We start from the raw sequence: 26996 nt of genomic DNA on the forward strand, positions 1-26996 counted from the left end.
CAGCCTGTTTTCACCCGTCCTAAGCAAATTTCCACACTTGTCAAAACAAGACTTCCATTCAAGTTGTTTTCCAAATATAACACACTTGTTGTAAATCTTGACCCATTTCTCCCACTTAGAATTCCCTATTCCTTTTTTCTACCTATCCAAATGCTACCCATCCTCCAATGACTATCTCGAGCCCAATTCTACCCCGCGGTCTTCTCCTACCTACAGTATACGCTCTTCTCTATAAATTCCTGAAGTACTTGCCTATATTATAATGCTATATTATTTAACTCTCATATCTTCCTAGTTTTCCCATGTAGCTTTTAGGGTCCTAATGATTTCTATGTTATTTCAGCATGTAACATATAGAAGATTTGTTTAATAAATAAACCAAAGCTAAACAAATCAAAAGCTTGAATACAAAGTATTTCCACGTAATTGTGATAAGATTTTCTCTTTAAATAGTGTATTGTTTCTCTCATACAGTAGCAACAATACAAAATAAATAAATAAATAAATAAACCAGAACTTGTCCAATACCTATCACTCACTGGCACTCAAATGTTGCTTGAATGACTATGTCACTAAAATTTATAAAAACTAACTTAGGAATTCACAATTTCTAATATAAGAATCAGTACTTTTTACTCTAACTGTGAATCATGGGGGAAAAAACTCAGGAATTATAATTAGTTTGGTGCAGGAGGACTTAAACACTTTTCCCTCTACTTTTGAATGTTTGAAATTTTTCATAAAATTTCATCTAAAAATAATAACCCAATGTAATGAAACTAGCTTCCTCTAAAGTTCATGACAGGAGGACAGGAGGACAGGAGTATAAAGGTGGAAATCCAGGGATTGTTCAGCATAAGCTACATCACACTTCAACCTAGGCACAAAAAAGATACTCAAAGAGTTTTTATCATCCATCCTACCCTTTTTTCTGCAAAGAAGTCTTCATCTAAATGATTAATCCAATACTTGAATCAATGAGTATGTGTACATGGGAGAGAAAAGCAAATATTTGTGAAACACCTCCTAAACTCAAGGTGCTTTATGTGTCAGTTCATTTTACCCCTCAAAATGACGACAGGTAGCTTGTTCTTATCCTCATTTAACAGATCAGAAAATGGTAAGAAACTTGCCAACAGTTGCAAAGATATAGAAGATTGGATCCAAAGTTCAAGAGTCATATTATATTTTAACATTCTGGAATGAAATGAATTTTCATGCTCTGTCCTCAATGGCAATCTACTCTGCTCTTTTTAGAATTTTAATTTTCTTTCCAGGATTTTCAATGTTGGCTACCTTCTACCAAGGACAAAACTATAAAAAAACATGTACAGCAAATGATATAAAAATACATTTTTATCATAGTATACACTCTTCCTCAGTAAAAACTTAGTTTGACAATGTAATAATCAAATACATGGATGATATCACAATAGAAGTACTCATTTTATAGAAAACTTCTCAGCCCCATTTCACCGCTCTCGCATTATCAAGATTCAAAATAATTTGTGACATTAATCACCATCAACAGTGTTTTATTTATTCTTTTACCTATACTCTCTTATTTGATCTTTACAGCCAAAAGTAGATACAGCAAGTAGTTAACATTCTCATTAACACATGAGCAAGCCAAATCAGAAAAGATAAGTTACTTGTTGAGGTTGACCCACAATATGTATCTTGAAACACTCTCTGAACCCAGGCTCTGAAACCCATGCTTCCTACTTTCTTATGCTGAAAACCTTTTCTTCCCCCATTCTATAGTAATACAACTGTTCATGGAGTAAACAGACATACCTGCCATAATCAAGTAAGTTGCAACTATATTGTGTTCAGTTTGCGAAAAGACTGAGGCATCTTCATTTTTAGAGTCTGAACTGTTATCCAAACTATTCCTTAGCATTTTAGAGAAGATATTGAGACAGCCTTCATATAACTTCATATAAGCTTTCAATAACTATGAAATGTTTTAACAGCCAGTGAAGGAAGAATTTTCAGGACCAATCAATTCCACTTAGAGACCACAAAGAATGGCCTTTTCATAGAGGCCTTCTTTTAATAAATTTAATTGGGCTAAAAAGGAAAGCATTTTAATTCTCAGAACAAGGGAAAAGCTTATTAGCGAAACACAAAGAGAAATACCAAGCTCCACTAAATTGAGTATCAGTCATATCCATGAAGATTATCAAACAAAAACACCCACATTTAAACAATAAACTCAGAAAAACTGTGCAGGAGCTGACTTGATTCAACTAGTCTCTGCTAGAAATAAGTTCTGAAATTCAGACAGCCAGTCTCTAAAGCTATGCAGATTAAGGTTCCTATTTTTATTGATCCTTTTGAGTTTTTCCATTGCAGTTCCCGCCCCCCCTTTTTTTTCATTAAGAATTTAAATAATGAGAGGTAAAGAAGAAATCTCCCTTCCGTCCATCCAATCCTCATTCCCCTAAACTCACCGATATTGTTGGTAATATCCTTTCTTATGATTTCCTTTGTTATGCAAACATGTATTTATACAAGGGTTTGAGGTTCCCTTTTTTCTTTTTAAACCAAAATGGGAATATATACATGTACAGATACATACAATCATTCACAATTTGTTTCCCCCTGAAGCCATTTCATAAATTGCAGGTCAATAAACACAGGTCTAAGTTACTGAAAGCATTTCGTACCATGGATGTATCATGATTCCACCATTTATCTCAGTTCATTTACTCACACTTTGCATGAGTAACTAGTATTATCTGATGATGATGATAATCATAGCATGTGTCAACCAAGCGTCTGGATTCAATCGTTCATCTTGTGACATATAAAAAAAAAAAAATAGGGTAATGCTAATACTCTGAACCATTTTGTTATAACCTGAGAAATGGGTTATAATCTAACATGAATGTATACTGTTAGAGTAATAAGGTATCCCTACCACTTTTTTTCCCATGCTTTTTTATACCAGGTAACATAAGAAAATCTGATTCTCCTTAATATTGAATTACTTAAAATCAGTGAGAACTTGAAAGAAATGCTAGATGCGCCAAAGTTAACATTGTAAGCATGTGACAGAACCACTAGAGGGCTATATTTATCCACTTACTTAATTTTGTAAATCTCAGGATGTCAAAGCAGGAAGGGACCTAAAATAATCCTTTTGACCTCAGTTCTTTCACCTGTATATAAACCGAAGAGGTTGAACCAGGTTTGGTAATCTGTCCCAGATCTTATAGCCATCATTACCCAAATTTCTGTAAATGTAAAATCATATTCTGATAAGTATAAGAGTGAATCTCATCAATATTCCAGAAGTATGAAAATATTCTCAAATGACCCTAAAGCAATAAATATCAAAGAGGAACTCTTCCTTTTAAAAATATATAGGCTGTGGAGTCTTAAGTACTTTTTTTTTGCACTCGGTACACAAGATAAAAACAAACTTTTGATATGCTTTCGTTCCTAATCTCTTCCTTTTCTGTAATAGATCACACAGTTCTACCATTTGTGTGGTTGCAATGAGTTAGAATCGACTCAGCAGCAATGGGACCATTTGTAGAAATTTGCCAGAAATAATTCTTTTTAAGAACTGAAGAAAAACATTTCCGAAGATGGTCAGTTTTGTGCTGTAGATGGTTTTACAGATGAGCAGGGCAGGGACAGGCAATGTGCTTTCTTCACCATACCAAAAAAATCCAAAACTCACTGCCATCAAGTCGATTCCAACTCATAGTGACACGATGGGACAGAGTAGAACTGCCCCATACGAAAAAGACGTAGCTTAGAAACACTAAGAACTGCCCCATACAAAAAAGACGTGGCTTAAAAATACTAAGAAACGTAACTATAAACCTATATTAATGTTTATATGGCCACAATGCTTTAATTTCACATCCTTCCTCATGTGGTCTAAGGTCAGTCCTCCGTGTGATTTCCAATTTTCCAGAAATACCAGAGCATATTAATGTTTTTACTCCATTAAACTGTTTTATTGCTACGGCAGCAAGCACTTTTTAACATGATGTAGGGAATCAGAATATTAATCAGTTTTTAACTCAAAAGGTTTAGAATGTAAATAATCATCAAAGTCATCTTTACAATGGAACTCAATGACAGTTACCACAATACCAAATTTATTAATGCGAGGTTCCTAAAAATAGGAACTCAACTCAAAACAAGGAAACTCAGAAAGAACTACTATGACGAAGAAAAAAAAAAAATAAGACGTGGAAATGGAAATTTAAAGAAGCCAATGACCCAAGATGTATCTAAGGACAAAGGTACAAGCTCCTTTTAGATTGTTTGGAAAATGTAAAAAAAAAAAAAAAAAAGTGTGCAATGTTGCACTATTATCTGTCCCTGGGACAATGTCTATTACCTCTCTGGTGCACAACCAAAAAATAATAATAAATTATCTTTTACAAACCAAGAATAAAAATCCTGCCCCAAGTCTCATTGAAAATGTCGTCCCACGTATTCTGAAATAAATACACCTCCCTTTCCTAGGGTATAAAAACACAGCCACCTCTCCCTGTGTAATTCCCACCATCCTGCTCAAATAACCATTCAAGAATTAGGTACAGCATTCTAAAAAACTTAAGACAGAAACAGCATTCCTTCTGAGGAGTAACACATATGCAGGGGGAAAAAGTCAATGGTAGGTTCGATGATACGTCATGGTATTCTAGATCGCATTATGTCTTTAGCCTCTAAAACTACACTAGCAATGGTAACCAAAACTAATCTCATTTGTAACATCCCTGCCCAGGAATCTGAACATGTAGTAGGCAATCAAATACTTAACTGTGGAGAATAACATCTTAAAGCTTTAGAGTTACTTTTTTAAGAAGGTAAAAGAGCATTCAGTAAAAACTCAATATTCTATCTATACTGAATGAGAAAATTTAACATTTCCTCAGAAATTTCTTGAATTGTTGTTCCCACCTGAGCAGACTGCTCCAACTTTCACAGATTACTATTACTAACATTCTCTAATCAACAACTAACTGCACTTAGAAAACAACTCTCCTAACTCACGTACTATGTACTACGTAGTATGCACTAACATACGGAAGGGAGATACGATAAAGGGGACTAAGTTTTCTCATAGAAAAAAGAGGTTGTTAATTCAAAAATAATGTTAATTCTTAAGTACTACTACTGCAACAGTCTATTTAAAAGATCAGTAATGGACACAAATTCTTTTTTCCGTCTGCAATCTACTGGATATAAGCTTTATTTGTTCCTTTTAGCTTAAAAAATAGGCTAGGTTTAATAAAAAATAAGAAAAAAAAACAGCTCTAAATAACTTAAAGGAATATAAAAACTTTATTTTAAAAATTCGAATAGGTTTCAAAAGAAAACTGTCCATTTGCTAAGCACCCACAGAGCGCCAGACAGCATCTAAAACATTAAAAGGCTGAGTTCATGCTCTTCTAGAGCAAGAGTAACCACTTTACTGGACTCCTTTTGGCATGATGTTAACACCGTAATTCCACTCTCAGAAAATGATCAGTTCTTCAAGACTTGCTTAAGAAACAAGAAGGAGATCATGCAGGGTAACAAAGAAGTCAAATGGTGAAGTCTGTCCACTGTTACATTTAATGTCCTCTCCCTGTTTAAGAGAAAATTAAAAGTATTTAGAGTACAGAAAAACATATTTTTAAAAGGCACTATTACCCCAGCCGAGTTTGAAATTAGTTCCTATCATGTTCAGCAAATCTACTTACATCAAATTCAACCAATAATCATGTTTTACATGATTGAAATGATCATGTCTGAAGTGAACGTCTGAGATATACAAAATATAGTAAAATTAAACATGAGCAGTAAGGTGTAGGATTTATAAACCTTACCAATTCTGTGGATAGATACTAATATTTTAGTTTTTAAAGGACTAAGTGACTTGAAAATATACAAAAAAAAAAAAAAAAGCAAACTCAGTGATAGGAGATTACCTCCTATCTAGACCCAAATAGCCCAAATAGGAAGTGGGTGAAAAAAAATAAAATAAAAAAGGGAAATGCAAGAAAAAGTGATATAAAATGAAGTCAATAAATTAGACTAACGCCAAAGACAACACAATGTTCTATACACCGACTGGCAGAAGTAACCGGCGTAAGTAAAAAGAGAAAATGGTAGACAGTATCAATAAAATTCAGTCATTTTTTCCCACACTTACCTCTGAAACCACCACCCCCTCTTCCTCCTCTGAAGCCTCCACCTCCTCCTCTTCCACCTCTAAAACCACCTAAAAAAAAAAAAGGAAACATGCATTTATTAGTAGTGTATCATTCTGATAAACCTACAGAGATCAATACAATTTCTATAATTACAAAGATTAACAAATATTATTGCAACTAATGTCACAAAATAATTTGTGTATACAATTTTTGAATGAAAAGCTAATTTGCACCATAAACTTTTACTTAAAACACAATAAAATTAAAAAAAAAAAAAGACCATGGCCCTACATTAAAGACTGGGAAATTACCTATTTGAAAAAAATTTTATTTACATATTTTACCCTACAGAATTTTTTTTTATTGTACTTTAGATGAAGGTTTACAGAACAAACTAGCTTCTGACTGAACAACTAGTACATATATTATTTTGTGACACTGGTTGCCAACCCCACAACATGTCAACATTCTCCCCTTCTCGACTTTAGGTTCCCCGTTAGCAGCTTTCCTGTCCCCTCCTGCCTTCTAGTCCTTGCCCCTGGCCTGGTGTGCCCGTTTAGCCTCAATTTGTTTTATGAGCCTGTCTAATCTGTGGCAGAAGAGTGAACCTCAGAAGTGGCTTCATTACTGAGCTAAAATGGTTCTGGGGGGCTATGCTCTCAGGGTTTCTCCAGTCTCTGCAGGCCAGTAAGTCTGGTCTTTTTTTTTTTTTTTTTGAGTTAGAAATTTGTTCTACATTTTTTGCCAGCTCTGTCCACTACCCTCTATTGTGATCTCTGTCAGAACAGTTGGTGGTGGTAGCCAGGCACCATCTCTAGTGGTTGCTGGACTCAGTGTGGTGGAGGCTGTAGTACTTGTGGCCCGTCAATCATTTGGACTAATCTGTCCTTGTGTCTTTGGTTTTCTTCATTCTCTTTACCCTAGGGAATTTTTTAAGAGCAACATGGAGAAACTACTGTAGTTGCCCAGATTAAACAAGTATTCTGTTTTAAGGAATTAGAAAAGATTGTTACATTAAAATCTGGTTTAGCCCTATTGCTAAGGATATGCCTACTTTAGCTTCTGCTTAAGGTAAATATTTTCAATTGAACTATGGATGAAAGATTTTATCCTAAGAAGAAAGTGTGGCAGATATGGTGTATTTTGCTCTAGGAATACTATAATAAAATGTTTAAGGTGAATTGAGCTACATAAGGACCATAGCTAATGCTCACATATTGATAATTCAGGAAATTTTTTAATTTCTTAAGCATTTTTCTATCATTCAACACGTTTTCCTCCCTGTTTTTCAGACTCTGTTTTTACTTATTTGGGGGTTAATTTTATAAATAATTTCTGAATTATAAAAAGGAGAAAAGTAAAAATATACTTCTAAAATGCTGGTATAAAAATATAAGGTAAGGTTTTAAGAAAACAGACCAGAATTGTGATTTTTGGGGGGGGGTGTGGGGAAATGTTAACTATGAGAATAAATACAAAATGGGAAAGAGAGGATCTCCATTCATCATATTCTCAAGGGGTACCCTCCAAAAAGGAGTCCTGATGGCACAATGGTTAAGTGCTCAGCTGCTAACAGAAAGGTCCAGGATTTGAACCCATCAGCAGCTCAGCAGGAGAAAAGACCTGGTGATCTGCTCTCATAAAGATTACAGCCTAAGACACCCTATGGGACAGTTCTACTGTCACTGCATTGCTAAGTCGGAATAGGCTTGACAGCACACAACACCACCGCCATCCAAAAATATTTAAAAGGAATATTTTCAGATCTTTTTAAGAGATTACCTCCTATCTAGACCCAAATAACTACATTTATAGTGAAATGATGATTAAATTGAGAGAAGCAAAGATGAAAACAGAGTTTCTTCTCTTTTTTGATCCGGTAACGGAAGCCGTCAGAGCCCAACTTTCAATTCCTCTCCCTCGCCACTTTAGCTCTGCCCATCAGCCTGTCAACCACCCATCACACTACTCACAGATCTAGGCACAACTAATGCTACAGCCCTACCTCAACCCCAACCCTGCTCATTATCTATCTGCCAGATAATAGTGACAATGCCAGAGCCGTGGGGAAAGACATAAATCAAAATATTGAAATCACAGCAAAAAAATTTAATGGTAATATTCCTTGGTATGACATCAGAAGACATGACCTTCAATTCTGGGTCTGCCAATTATTTGATTAGAGAAAATTAACTTCTATAAGCCTCTGTTTTCTAATTCATAAAATAAGGGTAATATCACCTACCTCACAAGGTATTGCTAAGTATTAAAAGAAGGTGGATATTTAAAATATGTATGACCAGCTCTTGGCACACAAGCAACACCCATTAACTAAGAAAGTAAAACTCAGTTAAGATAATCCTACACTTTATTAAAATGCCCAACAAAACATGAACACCCTAAAGAGATGAAACCACTGAAAAGTATACTTCATTAGACTTTTTAAATAAGTGGCTGGAACTAAGCATTACCACTATGGGCAATCTGCCAAGATTATGAAAGTAATTTTACTAAAAAGAAATAAATTTCAGGGGTATTACACCTATATACAAAATTAAATTATACTACACAGTCTTCCTTAATCCTAAATTAGCTCTGACTTTGAAATCTCATTAGAAATTTTTCCCAACAAGTAACTTACCACCTCTACCACCGCCTCTGCCACCTCCTCCTCTTCCTCCTCCTCGACCTCCCCTGCCACCACCTCTTGGAGGTCCTTTCTCACCTGGAGGTCGAGGTAGAAACCTCTGCAGTGGGAGCAGTTTAAATGGATCTATATAAAACTGGAAGTATAACAGAAGCAATTAGCGTGATCACTTAGGGGACTGTGTAATCATTAAAAATCTAGACGTAAGGACTGCCTGGGTTCAAATCCCAACTCCACCACTTAATACTATGTAGTCCTAGGCAAGGGCTTGATTACTTTGTGCCTTAATTTTCTCATCTATAAAATGAAGAGAATAAAGTACCCACCCCACACAGTTGTTATGAAAAGCAAGAATAATAATGTATATAAAACACTTAAATTTTGGCATACAATAAACATTAAAAAAAAATTCTTTTTTAAAGCCAAAACCAATTTAATCTCTTCTTCTCTTTAGAAATATATAATGCCTTCCAAAATTTAACTACATTTTCCTTCCCAACAGGAATGCCGTAAGAAAAATAAAACTATTAAAATTTTAACATTAATATGCAAAGTAAAGTATTGACATACTAGTTATTCCAAGACTTTAATAAAGGATAAATCAATAAAATACTGAACATACAACATAATGGAGGATACAGAGTTACAGGGCATTTCTCACGACAATGAAATGTCAAGGGGTAGACTGTTTCAGTTCTTCTATACAGAAAATTCATAGAGGACTTCCAAACTATAATATCCCAAATAAGATATGTGTACCCCTCTCTAGGAGCCCTGGTGGCACAGTGGTTAAGAACTTGGCTGCTAACCAAAAGGTCTACAGTTTGAATCCACTAGTCGCTCCCTCAAAACTCTGTGGAGCAGTCCTACTCTGTCCTACAGGTTTGCTGAGTCAGAACTGACTTGACGGCAATGGGTTTATCCCTCTCTACCTTATCATTCTTCTTCCCTTCACAGCTAATACTCTTAAATATACTGCCTGTAACTACACTGTCCAATAACATAGCCAACAGCCACAAATAGCTATTTATATTTAAATTAATTAATAATTAAAAAGTCAACTCCTGAGTCACGCTAGAGCAACATTTCAGGTGCTCAAAGGCTACATGTGGCTAGCGGACAGGAATTTTCATCATCGTAAAAGTTCAACTGGATGGCATTCATTTAGAGACTATTATAATAGCCTAGGCTAGATAAAACCAAAACCAAACCAACCCCGTTGCTGTCTAGTCGACTCCGACTCATAGTGACCCTAGAGGACAGAGGAAAACTGCCTGTACGTAGTGAGTGCAAACTGTGGACCTTTTGGTTACCAGCCAAGCTCTTAACCACTGCGCCTGTGGATCCGGAAATGGGGAGAGGCAGATGTGCTGAACTTAGCGTCCAAGATTAAAAACGCTAAATAATAAGTCCTGAAATAAGTAATACTATGAGAAAAGGCAGATACTCAGAGCCATTTAAGTGGCTATTACAGGGAAGAATTTTACTTTTCAGGTCACCAAATGAGTAGCTCCTCACAGCACTGTTTCTGGGCGCTTCAGCTCCAGGCACACCTGAACCAGTTAAATTTCCTGCTGGGCTGTTTGTCAGGGTTTATATAGTCAGCAGCCAGATGCTAGCAAAGAGGTAATGTCTCCACTTCATCTCCTATTCCAATATGGCCTCTAGTTCCACCACTGATTAACCATGTTGCTAAATCCAATGAACCTTTTTCAGCAACATTTTGTCACAGTTCAGCGCTCCCTCCTGGAAACACTGTTCTCTCAGCCTTTGTGATCCCACTTTTACAACACTTTCCTGGTTTGCCTCCTTTGCAGTTTCTTCCAGTCTTGGCTACCAATTAAATTTGGGAGGTGCCTCAAAGGCCCCCAGAGGCACTCTTTTACTCTATTTTCTTCCTATGCTGTCTGTACACTGACAATTTCCCAAGTCTACAGCTAATCCAGACTCATTCTTTGAGTTCCTGGTTCACCTTTTCCAATTATCTGAGAGCTGTATTTGCATACTTCCCAAGTACAGTATTCGCCCTTATCCACAGGGGATATATTCTAAGACCAACCCCCGTGGATGCCTGAAACTACAGACAGTCCCAAACTCTGTATATATTATGATCTGTCCTATACATACACACCTATGGTAGTTTAAATTAGGCACAGTAACAGGTTAACAATAATAACTACTAATAAAATAGAACAATTATAACAATATACTGTAAGAGAAGTTATGTTAATGTGGTCCCTGGGCGAGACAGCATGAGATTTCATCACTCTACTCATTTTACATTTTCAGACCGAGGTTGACAGCGGGTACCTGAAACCGTGGAAAGCAAAACCGCAGATAAGGGTGGGCTAATGTACCTCAAAACTGAAGTCATTACCTTTGCCCAAATCCCCTCTTCTCCAGTGTTGCCCATTCCAGTAAACAGTACCACCACCCACAAAGATGGTGACTTCAGAGAGACATCTGAAAAATAACTGTTTTTTACTTCGTTGACTTCAATAAACAAAACAAAACCTGTTGCTGCAGAGTCGGTTCCAACTCATAGCAACCTGACAGAACAAAGTAGGATTGCCCCACAGGGTTTCCAAGACTGTAAATCTTTATGGTAACAGACTGCCACATCTTTCTCCCATGGAGCAACTGGCAGGTTCATACTACCGATCTTTCTGTTAGCAGCTGAGCACTTAACCACAGCGCGACAGAGCTCCCCCTTGACTTCAACAGCCCATCAATTATCAATTCCTATAAGTTCTACAAAGGAGCCCTGGTGACACAGTGGTTAAATGCTCAGCTGCTAACCAAAAGGTAAGCGGTTCAAACCCACCTGCAGTTCCACAGGAGAAAGATGTGGCAATCTACTTCCATCAAGATTACAGCCTTAGAAACCCTATAGGGCAGTTCTACTCTGTCCTACAGGGTCGCTATGAATCGGAACTGACTAGATCACAACGGGTTATCAGTTCTACCTTCCTATAGATCTTTTTCCATAGCCCAAAATATCATCATCTATTCCAGGACTATTTCAACAGTCTCTTACCTGGCCCCTTCATAAACAATGATGACTCTTTGCCAGGGCGCTCATTTCTCCCCCAGGGTTCTCTTTTTACGGATAAATTTTACCATATTTATTGTTATTCAAAAACTAAACAAACTTAAAACTAAAGTGTAAACTCTTTCCCATGACCTAAAAGCCTTAGGTGATCTAGCCCCGGCCAACCTCTCCAGTCTCAATTTACATCTCTTCTAAATGTGCTACGCTCAAGCTATACAACTGCCTTCTTCTGGATCCTTAAAAGTTGCCTCCTGCCCCAGAGATTTTGCAGACTATGCTTTTTCTACTTGGAACACCCTTTACCCTCTTCTTTGGTTTTCAACAGCTAACCTAATTACATCAAGATCACCTGGGAGCTTTCTTTTTTAAACTGACTCCTGGGCCCAACCTAATATCCACCCAGTGCCGTCGAGTCGATTCCGACTCATAGTGACCCTAGAGGACAGAGTAGAACTGCCCCATAGATTTTCCAAGGAGTGCCTGGCGGATTCGAACTGCCAACCCTTTGGTTAGCAGCCACAGCACTTAACCACTACACCACCAGGGTTTCCAATGTCTATTGAGTCCAATTTCTCAGAATGGGACCAGATAATTCTAATGTGCAACCAGGTTTGGGACTCATTCCTCGTCACCTTTCAGGTTTCAGCTTCAAGCTTACTTCCTCAGTGAAACCAACAAACAAGACTGAATCTGATCCCACTGCAAACATCCTCACAGCAACCTGTATTTCTTCTTCAAACTTAAGATTCATCCAAGGTATTTAATAAGAGTTTTTCATAAACTAAAAAACAAAAAACTCTAGCAGTTACAGAATTTGCTAATATGAGCAGCCAATACTTTCTGAAAGGCTGTATTAAATAAATTACTTTTAAAAACTTCACTGAGTTTAATGTCTGAAATGTAAAACATCTCATTTTAAGAGCTGCACTAATGATATATTTAAATTGGGGGTGTCTCAGTGCCCCAGGTAGGACTGTCATAAGGCAGGTCATTCACTTTTAAAACAAAGCATCATTAAGTATCATAAATTTGACTCACCTTCTGTAGTTTTTTAAAGGAAGATGCCTTCATGTTTTCTGACAATTTAACTGAAAAATACTATTATGTTAAGGAACAAATAAGCAAAGAGATCAAAGTACAGAACCTTCTGAATTCATGTGTAATTTTAAAAACAAGATTATAGTATACAGAAGAGGTAAGAAAAATGCTGGAACACCAAGAGAAAACGGAAAAAAAAAACTTCCAATTCTCCCATACTATTCCGGTGGCACCATCATATCCGAATTCTCAATCTCAATCTCAATCCAAATATCCTCAATTCTGTAGCACTTATCCAAGGAGTGCTAGAACTTTCTCCTTCTAAAAGACTTCATCTTTCCAAGGCCCATCATTTCAATATATATTGATGCATACATTCTCCCTCATGATTCTCCTTTATGGTCCAATCTGTAATAATAATTATTCTGTCCAATATAATGAGGCAGCAAGTTTAATTAACCCAATACTTAATCACCTCAGAAAAAGCAAGTAGAAACTTTTAATGAGCTCACTAAGTCTTCCAGTTAAAAAGGATACAAAATCTCTAAGCTGTCCAAATATTTCATCCACTTTTCCAATCTGTTCTTTGTTTTCTAAATAAACAGGTGCATTGAAGTAAGGCACCTTATTTTCATCTGTGACACATTTACAAACAAGGTCATCTTCACAGGGGTGCATGAACTCTCCTAACACTGAGATAAGACAAGAAAAGGTTAATATATAAAGCTATTTCAAATGATACTGACCAACCTCTTCTGAAGGCTTTCTTCTTGGCTTCCTGGGATGTCATCATAACTATTATCATCTAAGCCAAAAGATAACAGTCAATGAGAGTATAGACTCTGGAATCAGACTTTCTAGGCTGGTATACCAATTCCACAATGTACTAACTATGTGATCTAAGTTACCCACTCTCTGTCTGCTTCGACGTCCTCATCTTTAATATGTGGCTAATAATGGTACCTCCATCTAATGTATGGTATTGTGAAGATTAAGTGGGATAATGAATGTTGTTTTATTTCTTTACTAGAATGACACTTATTATTTGATTAAACAACGCTTCATTCTCCTGACTTCTCTTCCTTCTCCCCAATCCCTAACTATGAATCAGTCTTTGTTTCTCTATTGCCTTTTTTTCTTCTCTGTTAAAACATACCCATTCCCACTACCACCTCTTCACCAATGACTCTTCAATTGTTCAAGAATGTTTGGAATTTCAAACAGCCTCTATTGGCTGAAAGCCGAGAATACCAGAAAGATGTTTACCTGTGTTTTATTGACTATGCAAAGGCATTCAACTCTGTGGATCATAAATTATATATGCAAAAAAAGGGAATTCCAGAGCACATGATTGTGCTCATGTGGAGCCTTGTACATAGACCAAGAGGCGGTCATTCGAACAGAACAAGGGGATTCTACATGGTTTAAAATCAGGAAAGGTATGCATCATGGTTGTATCCTTTCACCATACTTATTAAATCTATATGCTGAGCAAATAATCCGAGAAGGTGGGCTATATGAAGGACTCAGCATCAGGATTAGAGGAAGACTCATTAACAACCTGCAGTATGCAGATGATACAATCCCTTTTTGCTGAAAGCGAAGAGGACTTGAAACAATTACTGATGCAAGTTGAGGATGACATCTCAACATAAAGAAAACAAAAATCTTCACACTGGCTCAATAAGCAACACCACGATAAACAGAGAAAGGATTGAAGTTGCCAAGGATTTCATTTTACTTGGATCCCAATCAATGTCCATGGAGGTAGCAGTCAAGAAATCAAACAACGTATTACATTAGACAAATCTGCTGCGAAAGACCTCTTTAAAGTGCTAAAAAGCAAAAATGTCACTGAGAGCTGAAGTGTGCCTGACTCAAGCCATGGTATTTTCAATTGCCTCTTACGGGTCTTATGCATATGAAAGCTGGACAAGTAAAAAGGAAAACCAAAGAAGACATGACGCATTTGAATTACGATGTTTGGCGAAGAACAGGGGATACACCATGGACTGCCAGCAGAAAAAACAAATCTGTCTTGGAAGTACAGCCAGAATGCTCCTTAGAAGCAAGAATGGTGAGACTTTCTCTCAATTACTTTGGACGTGTTAGTAAGAGGGACCAGTCCCTGGAAAAGGACATCATGCTTCGGTCAGGGAAAGAGAGGAAGACCTTCAACTGAAATGGCTGCAAGGATGGGCTCAAGCAAAACAACGACTGAACGCTGCGAAGAACCAGTGATTCGTTCTGTTGTATACATGGTCACTATAAGCTGGAACCAACTCGATGACTCCTGACAACTCTTCCTTTCTGTCAAAGCTCAAGTTCCACTTCCATGATGCATTCTAAGTGTCCTTCACCTTCTTGGTCTCCCCCTCATATGCTACAGCATGATTATAAGTCAGTTAACAACATTACTCACTAACAGACTTGCCTCCCCAAGCAAGCAGCAACTTCCCTACGATAACACCTGACTCCAAGTCAAACTTTCTGACTAACAACACAAGCCCCAAGTCCCAAAGAAGCCATGCATTGAGCTGACATACAAACTACACGTTCTGGAGGTCCTTGGTCTTGGAATTTGTTAAAGCCTCCACGGCCACCCCCTCGTCCAAATCCGCCTCTGCCGCCGCCGCTGCCGCCTCTGAAATTGCCGCCGCCTCCACCTCGGAAGTGGTTGTTGCTGCCGCCGCCGCGACTGAAGCCGCCACCTCCACCACCTCGATTAAAGCCTCCACGACCTCCGCCTCGAAAAGACATGCTCTCTCCTACCTGGTGAGAAAAACGGTACGTGCCTTCAGGTCACTGTAGCCTCTGGATACACCACCTAACTCATCTGAGCCTCGGTCAGAAAACCATAAAAGGGGACAGTGATAATGGTCAGCCCTACCACCCCACTCACGGCCAAGGCACCTGTGACGAACACGAGGAGTGAGCCGTGGCACCTCTCCATGGACCTTCGGGCGCCGACCACTCACCATCCTCGTCGCCCTAGGGTTAGTACCTCCTCCCCCAGCTGGCACCGAGGTCTTCATGCTACATTCCCTTCCTCCCTTCCTCCCTCCTTCCCTGGCTGCGCTCCACATCCAGAACGCTCAGATCTTCGGGCTTCCTAAAGCCACTTACCGGCGCCACGTGCACCTCTGGCCCGGACGGTGCACGCACACCCACTTTCCCGGTACTTCCACCACCCGCGAGCCTCCTCGGCCACCGTATCTGCGTAGAGTGGGAGGGGGGAAATGCCCCGACCGGAAGTTGGAATAACTGACCAGCCAAAAGGAGCCAGTCACCAGCGAGACCAGCGACGATTTCACCTTTCTAAAACAGGTTTCATCCCCGTAAAAGTAAGAGCGATATCAAGCTTCAAACGCTAGTTTACAACAATTACGTCAACTTGCCTGACGACGGGCAGAGGAAGTGACGTAGGTAGCGTCCTTTGCATCATGACGTTAAAGGAAGTGCCGCTGCGCTGTTGCCCTTGGAGATGGATGGCGTTAGGGCTCTGCCACCTCTCCCGGGAGCCAGGAGGGTACTATTTGGAGCACGTTCGCTCCAGCGGTCACTGCGGACTGGCCGCGCGCTGTAGCTTCTCGGGCAGTAACATGATCCCCGACCTCGCTCTTCAGTTCATTGTCCGCTCTAGCAACCGTGCAGTCACAGCTCTGAGGACTCTTGATCCGCGCTCTGCCCAGAGGTGGATCTGGCCGCGTCGGAACCTGTCACAACCAGTGACGGGCTCGTCTGCGTTCTTTGTTCCGGAATTCTTTGTTTTTTCCGGTTCTTTTGAAGTACGCACCATTGTGGACTGAACTGTTCTTGTGCTTTTGTCCTGTGATTTCACTAGCTGCAGGAAGAAAAACAATGTGTATTTATATGTATATACGTTTAAAGAAACTACATTATCTGATAGAAAGCCAAACTTTTTTTTTTTGGTACCAGGTAGTTTATTCATGTGTCAAGTACTTTTTGAGCATAGACCTGGTGTTAGGCTGTGCCCCAACCTATACTGGTTGCCCCTCACCCCCTTCCCTCCTTCAGCCTTCGCTACATCTGTCTTCAGCTTCCCTCCACCAGCTAAAACTTCTCTCCCAAAGAAAGCTTGTATAACTTCCGATTAGTTAGCTTTGGTTGGATTCTTTTACACCCGAATTCTCTGCGACCTTTTCTTGATATTTGACATTGCTGACCATCCCTTCTTTGAAAGAGAGTGAGGATTGGCACCTATTTCAGAAGGCAATTATAAGTTTAAGTGAGATTTTGAAAGAACTTTGTGAACTCCACTATAGAAATGTTAGAAATTATAGTATGTCTTCTACACTAACTTAAAAGCTCTTTGAGAGACACCTGAGTTCTGTATACAAAATGAATTTGATAAATGTAGCTTTAATTCAGATTCGATAAATGTACTTAAATTCTGTCATACGGGAGTAAAATTACTCATACCTGCCATGCTGTTTTACTTTTGTGTCACTTAAGTTTGGTCTTTTATCTCCTTTTGGTGTCCCACTACTATCTCCAACTCAGTATGATGAAATCATTGAACTTTTTTGGGACCTTCAAGAGCACCTGGAGCCTACCACCTTTATTCTACAAGTAAGGAAATGACATTCCAAGAAGCAAAGTAACTTTCCCAGCTGGTTAGAAAGAAACTTGAAATGGGTTTTCACAGTCCTCAGTCCTTCTCTACCCATCCCGCTTTCCTCTTGCCAAAATGTTCATGTTTCCAAATCTCTGTTTGTCTTCATGATACAATCATACTCTTGTTTTCTAAATATTTGGACTCAAACCTTTCAGCACTCTCCTTCTTCCCTACCACCTATCCACAATCCAGTCTTTTATCCGAAGCTAGCAATTTCTGTTAATTCCTTCTAAGGTAGCTTTGTACTGTCAACAACCTATTACAGGCCTCCTGTTGTCGCTGCCAAATTTTCTTATGTTATCTCTACCCTAGATCACCCTATAAAATGTGCAAGAATTCAAAAGACCAGAAATAACAGTGAATCACAACATCCTGTCACATTTTGAGCATCTTGGTTACCTCAAACTATGCTTCGAGGCTACACTCTTCCTCCCGTCATCTGTACTGCATATGATGACATATTGAACTTTCCAAATCAGTTCCCGCATGTCATATCCATCCCCAGGACCCAAAACAGCTTCCTGTTCCCTTTAGCATTGAGTCTAAAATAAAATCTCCACATTCTATATAAAACTTTATATAATTAGTTGTGTTTCCCTCCTGTGTTATATACCATTCCTCCGTTCCAGCAGGCCAGCATCATCACCAGACAGCCTGCATGCCTTGCATCTTGTGCTGTCCCTTTGTCAAACACTTGCTTGGAAAAGCTCCATTTTCCATCCACTCGACTGGCCTTTTTCTTTTTACCTGAGGAACTCTTAAAAATTTTTTCATGTCTCAGGAACCCCTACATAAAAATTATTATATATACAGACCACAGTATGTTAGCATGATCAAGAAGTTGTAAATAAAAAACCAGCTGCTATCCTGGCGATTTCGCTCATGGCAACTCTATGTGTGTCAGGAGTAGAACTGTGCTCCACAATCCAATGATAATTGTCAGTGCTCTTTTGAGTAAATAATGATGTTTTTCTATGAATCTGTTTATTTTTGTCCAGCTTGTTAGCCTACTCTGTAGCTCTCCCTCCTCACAAAGAATATCAACTCTAATGCAAATTAAATGAGAAAGGAAACCTCAGCTTTTCTTTAAAAAAAAAAAAAACCTTGAATTTTTAAATCTTACCCAAATAGGCCTAAAAGTATTCACAAATTTCTGCTATATAAGATGCTAACGAGGTATGGTATGCGGTATATGATATGTGCAGAAGTAGGTTTTTCCCTCTATTTAAAACTGAAAATGACTTTTTAGCCAAACTTTCTTGAAGGGGTTGCGGGGGGGGGGGGGGGACAACAGGTTAAGCTTAGCTTACTTTTCTTGAGATTAATCTCTTTCCTTTTTATAAACCAAAACCAAACCCAGTGCCGTCAAGTCAATTCCAACTCATAGTGACCCTATAGGACAGAATAGAACTGCCCCATAGAGTTTCCAAGGAGCATCTGGCGGATTCGAATTGCTGACCCTTTGGTTAGCAGCCATAGCACTTTACTACGCCACCAGGGTTTCCAAACCCGTTGCATTCAAGTCGATTCTGACTCATAGCAACCCTATGGGACAGAGTAAAACTGCCCCTTAGTGTTTCCAAGGAGCAGCTGGTGGATTCAAACTGCTGACCTTTTGGTTAGCAGCCAAGCTCTTAACCACTGTGCCACCCGGGCTCCTTCCTTTTTATAAACTATAAATATTTATATGGCAAACATCATAACTTTCTGTTGAGTAACTGGCCTCAGGCAAAATGGATTTTATTTTTTTTTAAGGTAGGCTCAGTAGATCTAATTTAAATTTAGTAAAGGCTTCAAATTGATTTTTATTAATGTTGTTTACAAAATGAAAAAAGTATTGAGAATGTGGAAGAGTGAAGCTACTAAAATCACAAACCAAAGCAATAGTAAAAATATAGCCCAAGACATAATTTTACTTAAGACTTTGAAAATACATTTTCTTACTCAGTGACTTGATCAGACTCAAATATAGGCCTGTTGTTGTTAGGTTTCGCTGAGTCGATTTTGACTCATAGCAACCCTATGTGACGTAGTATATAACTGTCCCATAGGGTTTTCTGGCTGTAATCTTTATGGTAGCAGATCGTCAGAGCTTTCTTCTACAGAGCTGCTGGGTAGGTTCAAACCACCAGCCTTGGAGTTAGCAGTCGAACACTTAATTGCACCACCAAGGCTCCTAAATATAGGCCTAGCAGTTACAAAATTATGCACATGTGTTGATTTCTTGATCTCTTTTTATAGGCCTATATATGCATAAAGTGTTACTTTTGAAACGAAAAATACTGAAATTTGCCTAATTCGTGTGAAACCTTTGCTTATCTTTTGCTGCACAGATGCTCAATTCTGAGTCAAACTTAAGATTGGCACACACAGATTTTATTTTCAACTGATATGAAATGATTTCTGCCTTTGCTCTTAATGCTCCTGAGACAAGAAAAGGTTTGCTCACATGTGAGAAGTTGAAAAGTACAGTAAAACATGTATTTGTGTTCCTATGAATTTCCTTCACAGAAATCCAGAACTTGTAGAGGGCAGATCAGTACATTTCATCTTATGTTTATACAGAGAATAATTCTTCCTCTTCTCTCAGATTCTCAGGCTGAGAAGAAGACTCAGAGAAATAAACCCTCATCCAGTCATATATTTCTGTTGAAAGGGAAGGAAAAATGCTGTTTAATTTTGTTCTCCAATCCCCTCAGGTGGTCTTCAATAACACTTGAGACTTCTCACTTTCAAATCTAAGCAGCAGTGGGAACATTTCAAGATTTCCTTTTGCAGTATGATTTTCCCAAAGACTCAGTTTCCATTTAACCCCAAAAATCTTATCACTTGAAGTAAAATATTTTCTCCATCTTTAAGTAGTTCATGTGGTGAAAAATATCTGCTAACTAGTTTCTGCAGCCATCTTTATCGTCAAAGCACTTGACAAAATCTGGCTTACTATTTTCTTGAAAGTATTTCTAACAGGTCACCTTTCAGCTCAAACATCCTGTAAAGAACCAAAATCAGTATCAGTTTTTCTTTCTGTATAAGAAATTACTCCAACACTTAGTGGCTTAAAACAATAAATATTTATCTTGCACAATTTGTGGGTCAGAAATTCAGGAGCAATTCAGCTGGGTTGTTCTGGCCCAGGGTTTCATGAAGTTTCCGTCAAGATGTCCATGGGGACTACAGTCATCTGAAGACTTGACTGGGGCTGGAGAATCATTTCCGAGGTGGCTCACTCACATTCCTAGCAAGTTGATGCTGCCTGTTGGCAGGAGACCTCGTTTCCTCACCACATGGACCTCTTCACAGAGATTAAGGACTTGAATATTCTCATGACGTGTCAGCTGGCTTCTCCCAGAACAAATGATCTGCTAAGCCACAAGATTCATGCACATGGCAGGAGATTTGTGTTGTCTTTGTCCAACACAGTTTTAAACACAGCTTAAAAAAAAAAAAAAATTTTTTTTTTTTTAAATACTGCTTAAATGCCACAGTGAACTGGTCTTGGTTTGATAAGGTTAACCATTTTTATAGCATCATCCAGAACTTCTTTTGTTTTATCTCCAAAAGTTTCTAACACCAGCATGACTCTGGGACGAAAGCAGTGTGTTGTGAAAACATCAGGATTTTCTTTCTCTACAAGAGATGTAACCTCTCAGGGAGTCAATCTTTGATGGGCACCATCAATACAGATGCCAACACACTTCCTCCAAGACATACCATTGGTTTCTAGACATGAAGACAAAACATCAAATATATCTTGGCCTTTGCTCATGTGGGGCAAAAAATTTCTCAAATTTCACCATAATTTACAAGTCTTACAAATGTTACCTCATGACATTTGTTGTTGAAATCTGTTGATTCATCCATCTGGATAAAGAAGCTGTTGGTTTTAGTTTATTACACAAAATTTCTTCAGCATCATGTGACATGTCATGAATTATGTCAATTTATCAAATGTTAAGAATGAAACTTTTTCAGTTTCTCATACTGCATCTGGTCCTAGCATTTTACTCTATAATTTTACATGCAGGAATTATGAGATTCCTACCAACCATGCAACTTCCCCCCCACCCCACATCAATCAGCTTCCTGGACCATTTTACTAAATGTGACTTTTTAAACAAATCCTTTACTCTATTTTAAGATTCCAAAGCCCATTTAAGATAATCTGCCCCTATAATGTATTTTGTAGTTAAGTGTCTTCAATTTCGCTGGAGCCATTACTGTGTTTATAAGTTGGTTCTTCATTACTGTATCAGAATTACCTAGGCCTAGAATTCTCTTCCATCTCTCACTTCATCTTCAAAAATCACCACATTGGACTATAAGTCATGTTTGTAAAAGAGACTCTAATAAAGTATAAAATAAGCAAATTGTATAAGGTAATCATAAAAGAAAATGGAAATAACACAATTCACTTTTAATATATAAGCTCCATGTTTTACAATGTTTACAAAGTTAGAAAAGCAGCTGGAAGCATCTGAGTCATGGAGCATAACAACTTCTTTAGAATTAAAATTTACCCCTTGATTTTCTGTTCATCAGAAGAGTTTTTTTGCTCTCATTTGGCTGTGGGAAAGGGGAGGCTGGAGGGAGATTAGGAGGTAATTTGGAAAGGAGAGGCTGGTGTCATCAACCTTACCTCTCCTCCCTCAGTGCAATTCGGCACTCACCAATTGTTAACACCCTCCTCTATCTGGCAACAAGAACTGAGAAGGGACTCAACCAAATGAACACGGTTGTAGTCCTGCGGAGTGCCACCATATGGATGGATGAGGCCTAGCAGCATTGCTAAGGGGGCTTCTTGATCACTGTTCATCACTGGGGGTGCTGACATTACATGGAGAAGGAAGTTCAAAAAAAAATTTTTTTTTAATTTTTCAATCTCTTCTGGAACCTCTAGTAGCCATTCACGGAATCCCTACTAACATCTGCAGAACCCCAAGCAAGAAACCCACATTAGATTGTAAGTTCCTGAAGGGTGGGAACTATGTTTTATTTGTTCTAGGCACTTAGCACAGTGCCTGAAACAAAACTGATGACCAGTAGATATGTACTGAACTACCTGAACTCTTCTCTATGCTTTCAGTATCCGCCCCTTAACATCCTGCTTGTCAACACGTGACTTTAGAATGATGGTCAAAGAAGCAAGAGATTATAAAAGAGATGGGGTGGAGAAGAAAAGGAGTATAAGCGCAGCCTAATTACGGGATCTAAGATCTAAGAAGGCATACACATCCAATTGTGTTTCTGATGTTGAGGAATTTGAATTAAAATATTAGGTAAGGAGAGATTGCAAATGACAGCAGAGAAGCTAGTAGCTCAGAATAGGTAGGAAAAGGACTTAAAAACTTTATATTAGAACAAAATTTAGAAAGGACTTCGCCAAGTTGCCATTAAATTGAAAATACTAATGTGAACTTGTGACTTTCTATTTTCTTAATTATGAAGTTTTTCAAACATAAGCAAAAGTTGAGAAGACATCATAATGAACCTCTATGTATCCATCACCCAACTTTAACAATTGCCAGCATTTTGCAAATCTTGTTTCATTTATCCACTAATTTTTAAATTTTTTGGCTAGAGTATTTCATAGAATGCCCCAGATACCATTTTATCCATAAATCTCTAGCAGAGGACTTTTTTTTGTTTTTAACATAAGCACGATACCATTATTACACCTAACAAAATCAATAATTCCTTAGTGTAAGCTAATAAACAATCCATGTAGAATTTTCCCAAATTATTTTACAAATGTCTCTTAATAAGTTGGTTTGATCAACTGAAGATCCAGGTAAAGTCCATGCATTGTATCTGATTGATATGTCTCTTAAAAAAAGAAAAAAAAACATTGCCATCAAGTCAATTCTGACTCATAGCAACCCTATAGGACCCTTGGGACCCTTGGAAACTGCCTCTTAGGGTTTCCAAGCAGTGCCTGTTGGATTCAAACTACGGACCTTTTTGTTAGCAGCTGTAGCTCTTAACCACATGCCACCAGGGTTTCCTATGTGCCACTTAAGTCTCTTTTATTCTGTACTGGTTGCCCGTCTCTATTTTTTTTTTTTCATGGCATTTATTTGTTAAAGAAACTGAGTCCTTCATCTTGTAAAATTTCTCACTTTGTCACTGCATCATCTTAGTGGTATGAATCATGTTCCTCTATCCTCTTTATTTTCTATAAACTGGTAGTTAACTCATAGAGCTGGAGACTTGATTATGCTTAACCCAACCCCAGTGCCAGCAAGTCGATTCTGGTTTTTTGGTTTTTTTTTTTTTTTACAAGAATACTTTCTATAACATGAGAAGGCACATAATGTCTGGTTGTCTCTCTTTGATAATGTTAAATTTGATTGGTGGGATCAGTGTTATCCGCTTAGTTCATCTTTTAGGAAGTTCCGCCACCAGCTTTTCACCTAATGGTTTTAGCAGCTATTGAAGATCATCACTTAGACTCATTAGTTCATAAGGGGTTGCAAAACGGTAATATGCTAATTCTATCATTACTTCTGCAATTATTAGCTGGAACAAAAAACTCTCCCTCATTGTTACTTTATTTTTATATTTATCTCATTTCCTTGCTATCATTAATCTTTTTTATGCTTAAATTATTTCATCTTTGGCTTGTCAGAGCCACTTGAAGTTGAGTCCTATATCTTCTAATACCATTCTCTGGCCTGTGATAGCTTCCTTGCTTTCTGGCACAAGATGCCTCTAACTTATCTTGTACATTACCTGACCAAGACCTCGAATCTACGCTTCTCCAAGGAGCCTTGGTTTCTTTTAGTGGGAAATGATTTTTAGAGAACACAATCTGGGCACTAGGGAGTACTCTTTGCTTCTGGGTTGTCATGATTTCTATGCCTTATTAGTGGACAGAGCTGGGAGGTTCATATTTTTAGAAAGAAAAAAAAAATCTTGATTCATACTGATATTTCCAATTCACAGTTTACACTACAGGAATTTTGTTTTTTTGAATTTAAACTTGTGTCTCTTTAAACTTGTGTGAAACTCTGATGGCGTAGTGGTTAAGAGTTTGGCTGCTAACCAAAAGGTCAACAATTTGAATCCACCAGGCACTTCTTAGAGACCCTCTGGGGCAGTTCTGCTCTGTCCTGTAGGGTAGCTATGAGTTGGAATTGACTCTATGGCAGTGGGTTTGCTGGGTTTTTTTTTTTTTTTTTTTTGCTTATACATATATGTTGGTGTGTGTGTTTTCAAATAACAGTGTTAATATTATCAACAATAAGACTACTAAATAATTTGAAAACACACACACCAACATATATGTATAAGCAAAAAAAAAAAAAAAAAAACCCAGCAAACCCACTGCCATAGAGTCAATTCCAACTCATAGCTACCCTACAGGACAGAGCAGAACTGCCCCAGAGGGTCTCTAAGAAGTGCCTGGTGGATTCAAATTGTTGACCTTTTGGTTAGCAGCCAAACTCTTAACCACTACGCCATCAGAGTTTCACACAAGTTTAAAGAGACACAAGTTTAAATTCAAAAAAACAAAATTCCTGTAGTGTAAACTGTGAATTGGAAATATCAGTATGAATCAAGATTTTTTTTTTCTTTCTAAAAATATGAACCTCCCAGCTCTGTCCACTAATAAGGCATAGAAATCATGACAACCCAGAAGCAAAGAGTACTCCCTAGTGCCCAGATTGTGTTCTCTAAAAATCATTTCCCACTAAAAGAAACCAAGGCTCCTTGGAGAAGCGTAGATTCGAGGTCTTGGTCAGGTAATGTACAAGATAAGTTAGAGGCATCTTGTGCCAGAAAGCAAGGAAGCTATCACAGGCCAGAGAATGGTATTAGAAGATATAGGACTCAACTTCAAGTGGCTCTGACAAGCCAAAGATGAAATAATTTAAGCATAAAAAAGATTAATGATAGCAAGGAAATGAGATAAATATAAAAATAAAGTAACAATGAGGGAGAGTTTTTTGTTCCAGCTAATAATTGCAGAAGTAATGATAGAATTAGCATATTACCGTTTTGCAACCCCTTATGAACTAATGAGTCTAAGTGATGATCTTCAATAGCTGCTAAAACCATTAGGTGAAAAGCTGGTGGCGGAACTTCCTAAAAGATGAACTAAGCGGATAACACTGATCCCACCAATCAAATTTAACATTATCAAAGAGAGACAACCAGACATTATGTGCCACTGTGTAATATTTTATTTATATCAGTTTGCTGATATTTTATTTAGAATTTTTACATCTATATTCACAAATGAGATTGGTCATTAGTTTCCTTTGTATCGTATTACGCATTGTGGTTTTGTAGAGTCCAGTTTGGAGCTGCGCCTGGAATGGCTGTGCAGGAGAGGAGACTTGCCTACAGCTTGCCTTTTAGATGCAGGGACTCAGTGAACCCCATGGAAGTTGTGTGTTACCTGGGGTGCTTCTCTGCTTCTTTTACCCCGGGGCCCACTCAAGGGGCTCTGGGTTAGAGCATGCACTACAGAGTCTTAGTAAATGCTTAAGTTAGTAGCCCCAAGAGTAGGATGTTGGCTCAATCGTGCTTCTCTTTAACTGATTACCTAGTCCATCACTTCTCTCAGATTCTACTGTCTCTATTTTGTGATCTCTTTTTTTTTTTTCATGCTGGATACGTGATTTTCTTCTGCATGAATGTAACATTTCTGAAACTCCTTTACCTTTTGCAGTTAATCTCTTCCTCTCTGCAGGAACAGTAATTCTTCACTGTTTATATTTTGTTGATGGTGTCCTTCCTTTTTCAATGGTATAATGGAAATATACTTTATTTTTACATTTGTTCTTGCATTTCACTGAGAAATTAGGAGGGAGAGACTTAAATTGCACAGAATGTCAGTCATCAAAAGCCACCTATTACATTTTCTTTTCACTAATTGAGGGCAAACAGGAAAGTCATTTTTTATGTTGACCTTTTTTTGTGTGTGTGTCTAGCCTCCTTAATAAACTTTCACATTAGTTCTAATGGTTTTTCAGTTACTTCTCTTTGTTAGCTAAGTAGATAATAATTTCATCTGCAAATAATGGCAATTTTGTCTCTTCCACTCCAATATTTATATTTTTTCATGTTTATTGCATTGACTAGTGCCTCCAGAGCAATATTGAAATATAGCACCCTAGGTTTCGTTCCAGACTCTAATGGGTTTGCCTCTAGCATTTCACCATTTTACATACGGTGTTTTTTGTTGGTTTCTACCCTTTTTCATAGAGCCCTGGTTGCGCAGTGGTTAATAATATTCTTTTTTTCCCTACCTTTTTCATTTTTTACATTTTGAATCCAGTAACCTTCATAAACTTTCACATTAGATCTAATGGTTTTTCAGTTAATTCTTCATCTGAAAATAATAGATATTAGGTTCACATTTCATTTTTAGGCTCACATTTCATTATATAATTTATATAGATTTTCTAATCATATAATTATACAGATTTTCTCCTTTACCCTATT

General features: G+C 38.0%; 2 protein-coding genes across 4 annotated transcripts in view; both read right to left on the reverse strand.

Annotated features, from left to right (window-relative positions):
• The window catches only part of RRH (retinal pigment epithelium-derived rhodopsin homolog), a 39031-nt gene extending 36304 nt beyond the window's left edge, over nt 1-2727 (reverse strand). The window contains exon 1 of one of the 2 annotated variants that reach the window (XM_049885539.1): nt 2673-2727. Coding sequence is in view for 1 of the 2 variants with exons in the window: in XM_049885540.1 (XP_049741497.1) it covers nt 1798-1942 (145 nt within the window). In the remaining variant the exon portion in view is untranslated. Of the gene's footprint in view, nt 1-1797; nt 1943-2672 lie in introns of those variants that run through there. The other variant, XM_049885540.1, reaches the window with a different exon arrangement.
• Nucleotides 2728-5319: 2592 nt separating this feature from the next.
• On the reverse strand, nt 5320-16700 carry GAR1 (GAR1 ribonucleoprotein). Of its 2 annotated transcripts, none has more exons than XM_049885547.1 (7): nt 16034-16290; nt 15454-15679; nt 13445-13599; nt 12908-12967; nt 8812-8953; nt 6170-6238; nt 5320-5602 (listed from the first exon to the last, which is right to left on the reverse strand). In XM_049885547.1, the coding sequence occupies exons 2-7, from the start codon at nt 15665-15667 to the stop codon at nt 5589-5591; spliced, it is 654 nt and encodes a 217-aa protein (XP_049741504.1). In that variant the 5' UTR covers nt 15668-15679; nt 16034-16290; the 3' UTR covers nt 5320-5588. The 2 variants fall into 2 exon arrangements, with proteins under 2 accessions (XP_049741504.1, XP_049741505.1); XM_049885548.1 differs by lacking the exon at nt 16034-16290 and adding an exon at nt 16306-16700 and having other exon boundaries at nt 5513-5602.
• Nucleotides 16701-26996: the final 10296 nt, after the last annotated feature.

This window comes from Elephas maximus, chromosome 5 (assembly GCF_024166365.1).
Source record: "Elephas maximus indicus isolate mEleMax1 chromosome 5, mEleMax1 primary haplotype, whole genome shotgun sequence".
In the NCBI taxonomy this organism is placed as follows: Eukaryota; Metazoa; Chordata; class Mammalia; order Proboscidea; family Elephantidae; genus Elephas; species Elephas maximus.

Bases quoted from the DNA above. Each gene is read 5' to 3' on its own strand.
- GAR1 (XM_049885547.1), bottom strand. From the start codon at position 15,667: ATGTCTTTTCGAGGCGGAGGTCGTGGAGGCTTTAATCGAGGTGGTGGA. The intron at 13,600-15,453 runs GTATGTCAGCTC...GTCTTATCTCAG, and splicing joins ACCTCCAGAACGTGTAGTTT to TGTTAGGAGAGTTCATGCAC. The intron at 6,239-8,811 runs GTAAGTTACTTG...TTTTTTTTTTAG, and splicing joins CAGAGGCGGTGGTAGAGGTG to GTGGTTTTAGAGGTGGAAGA.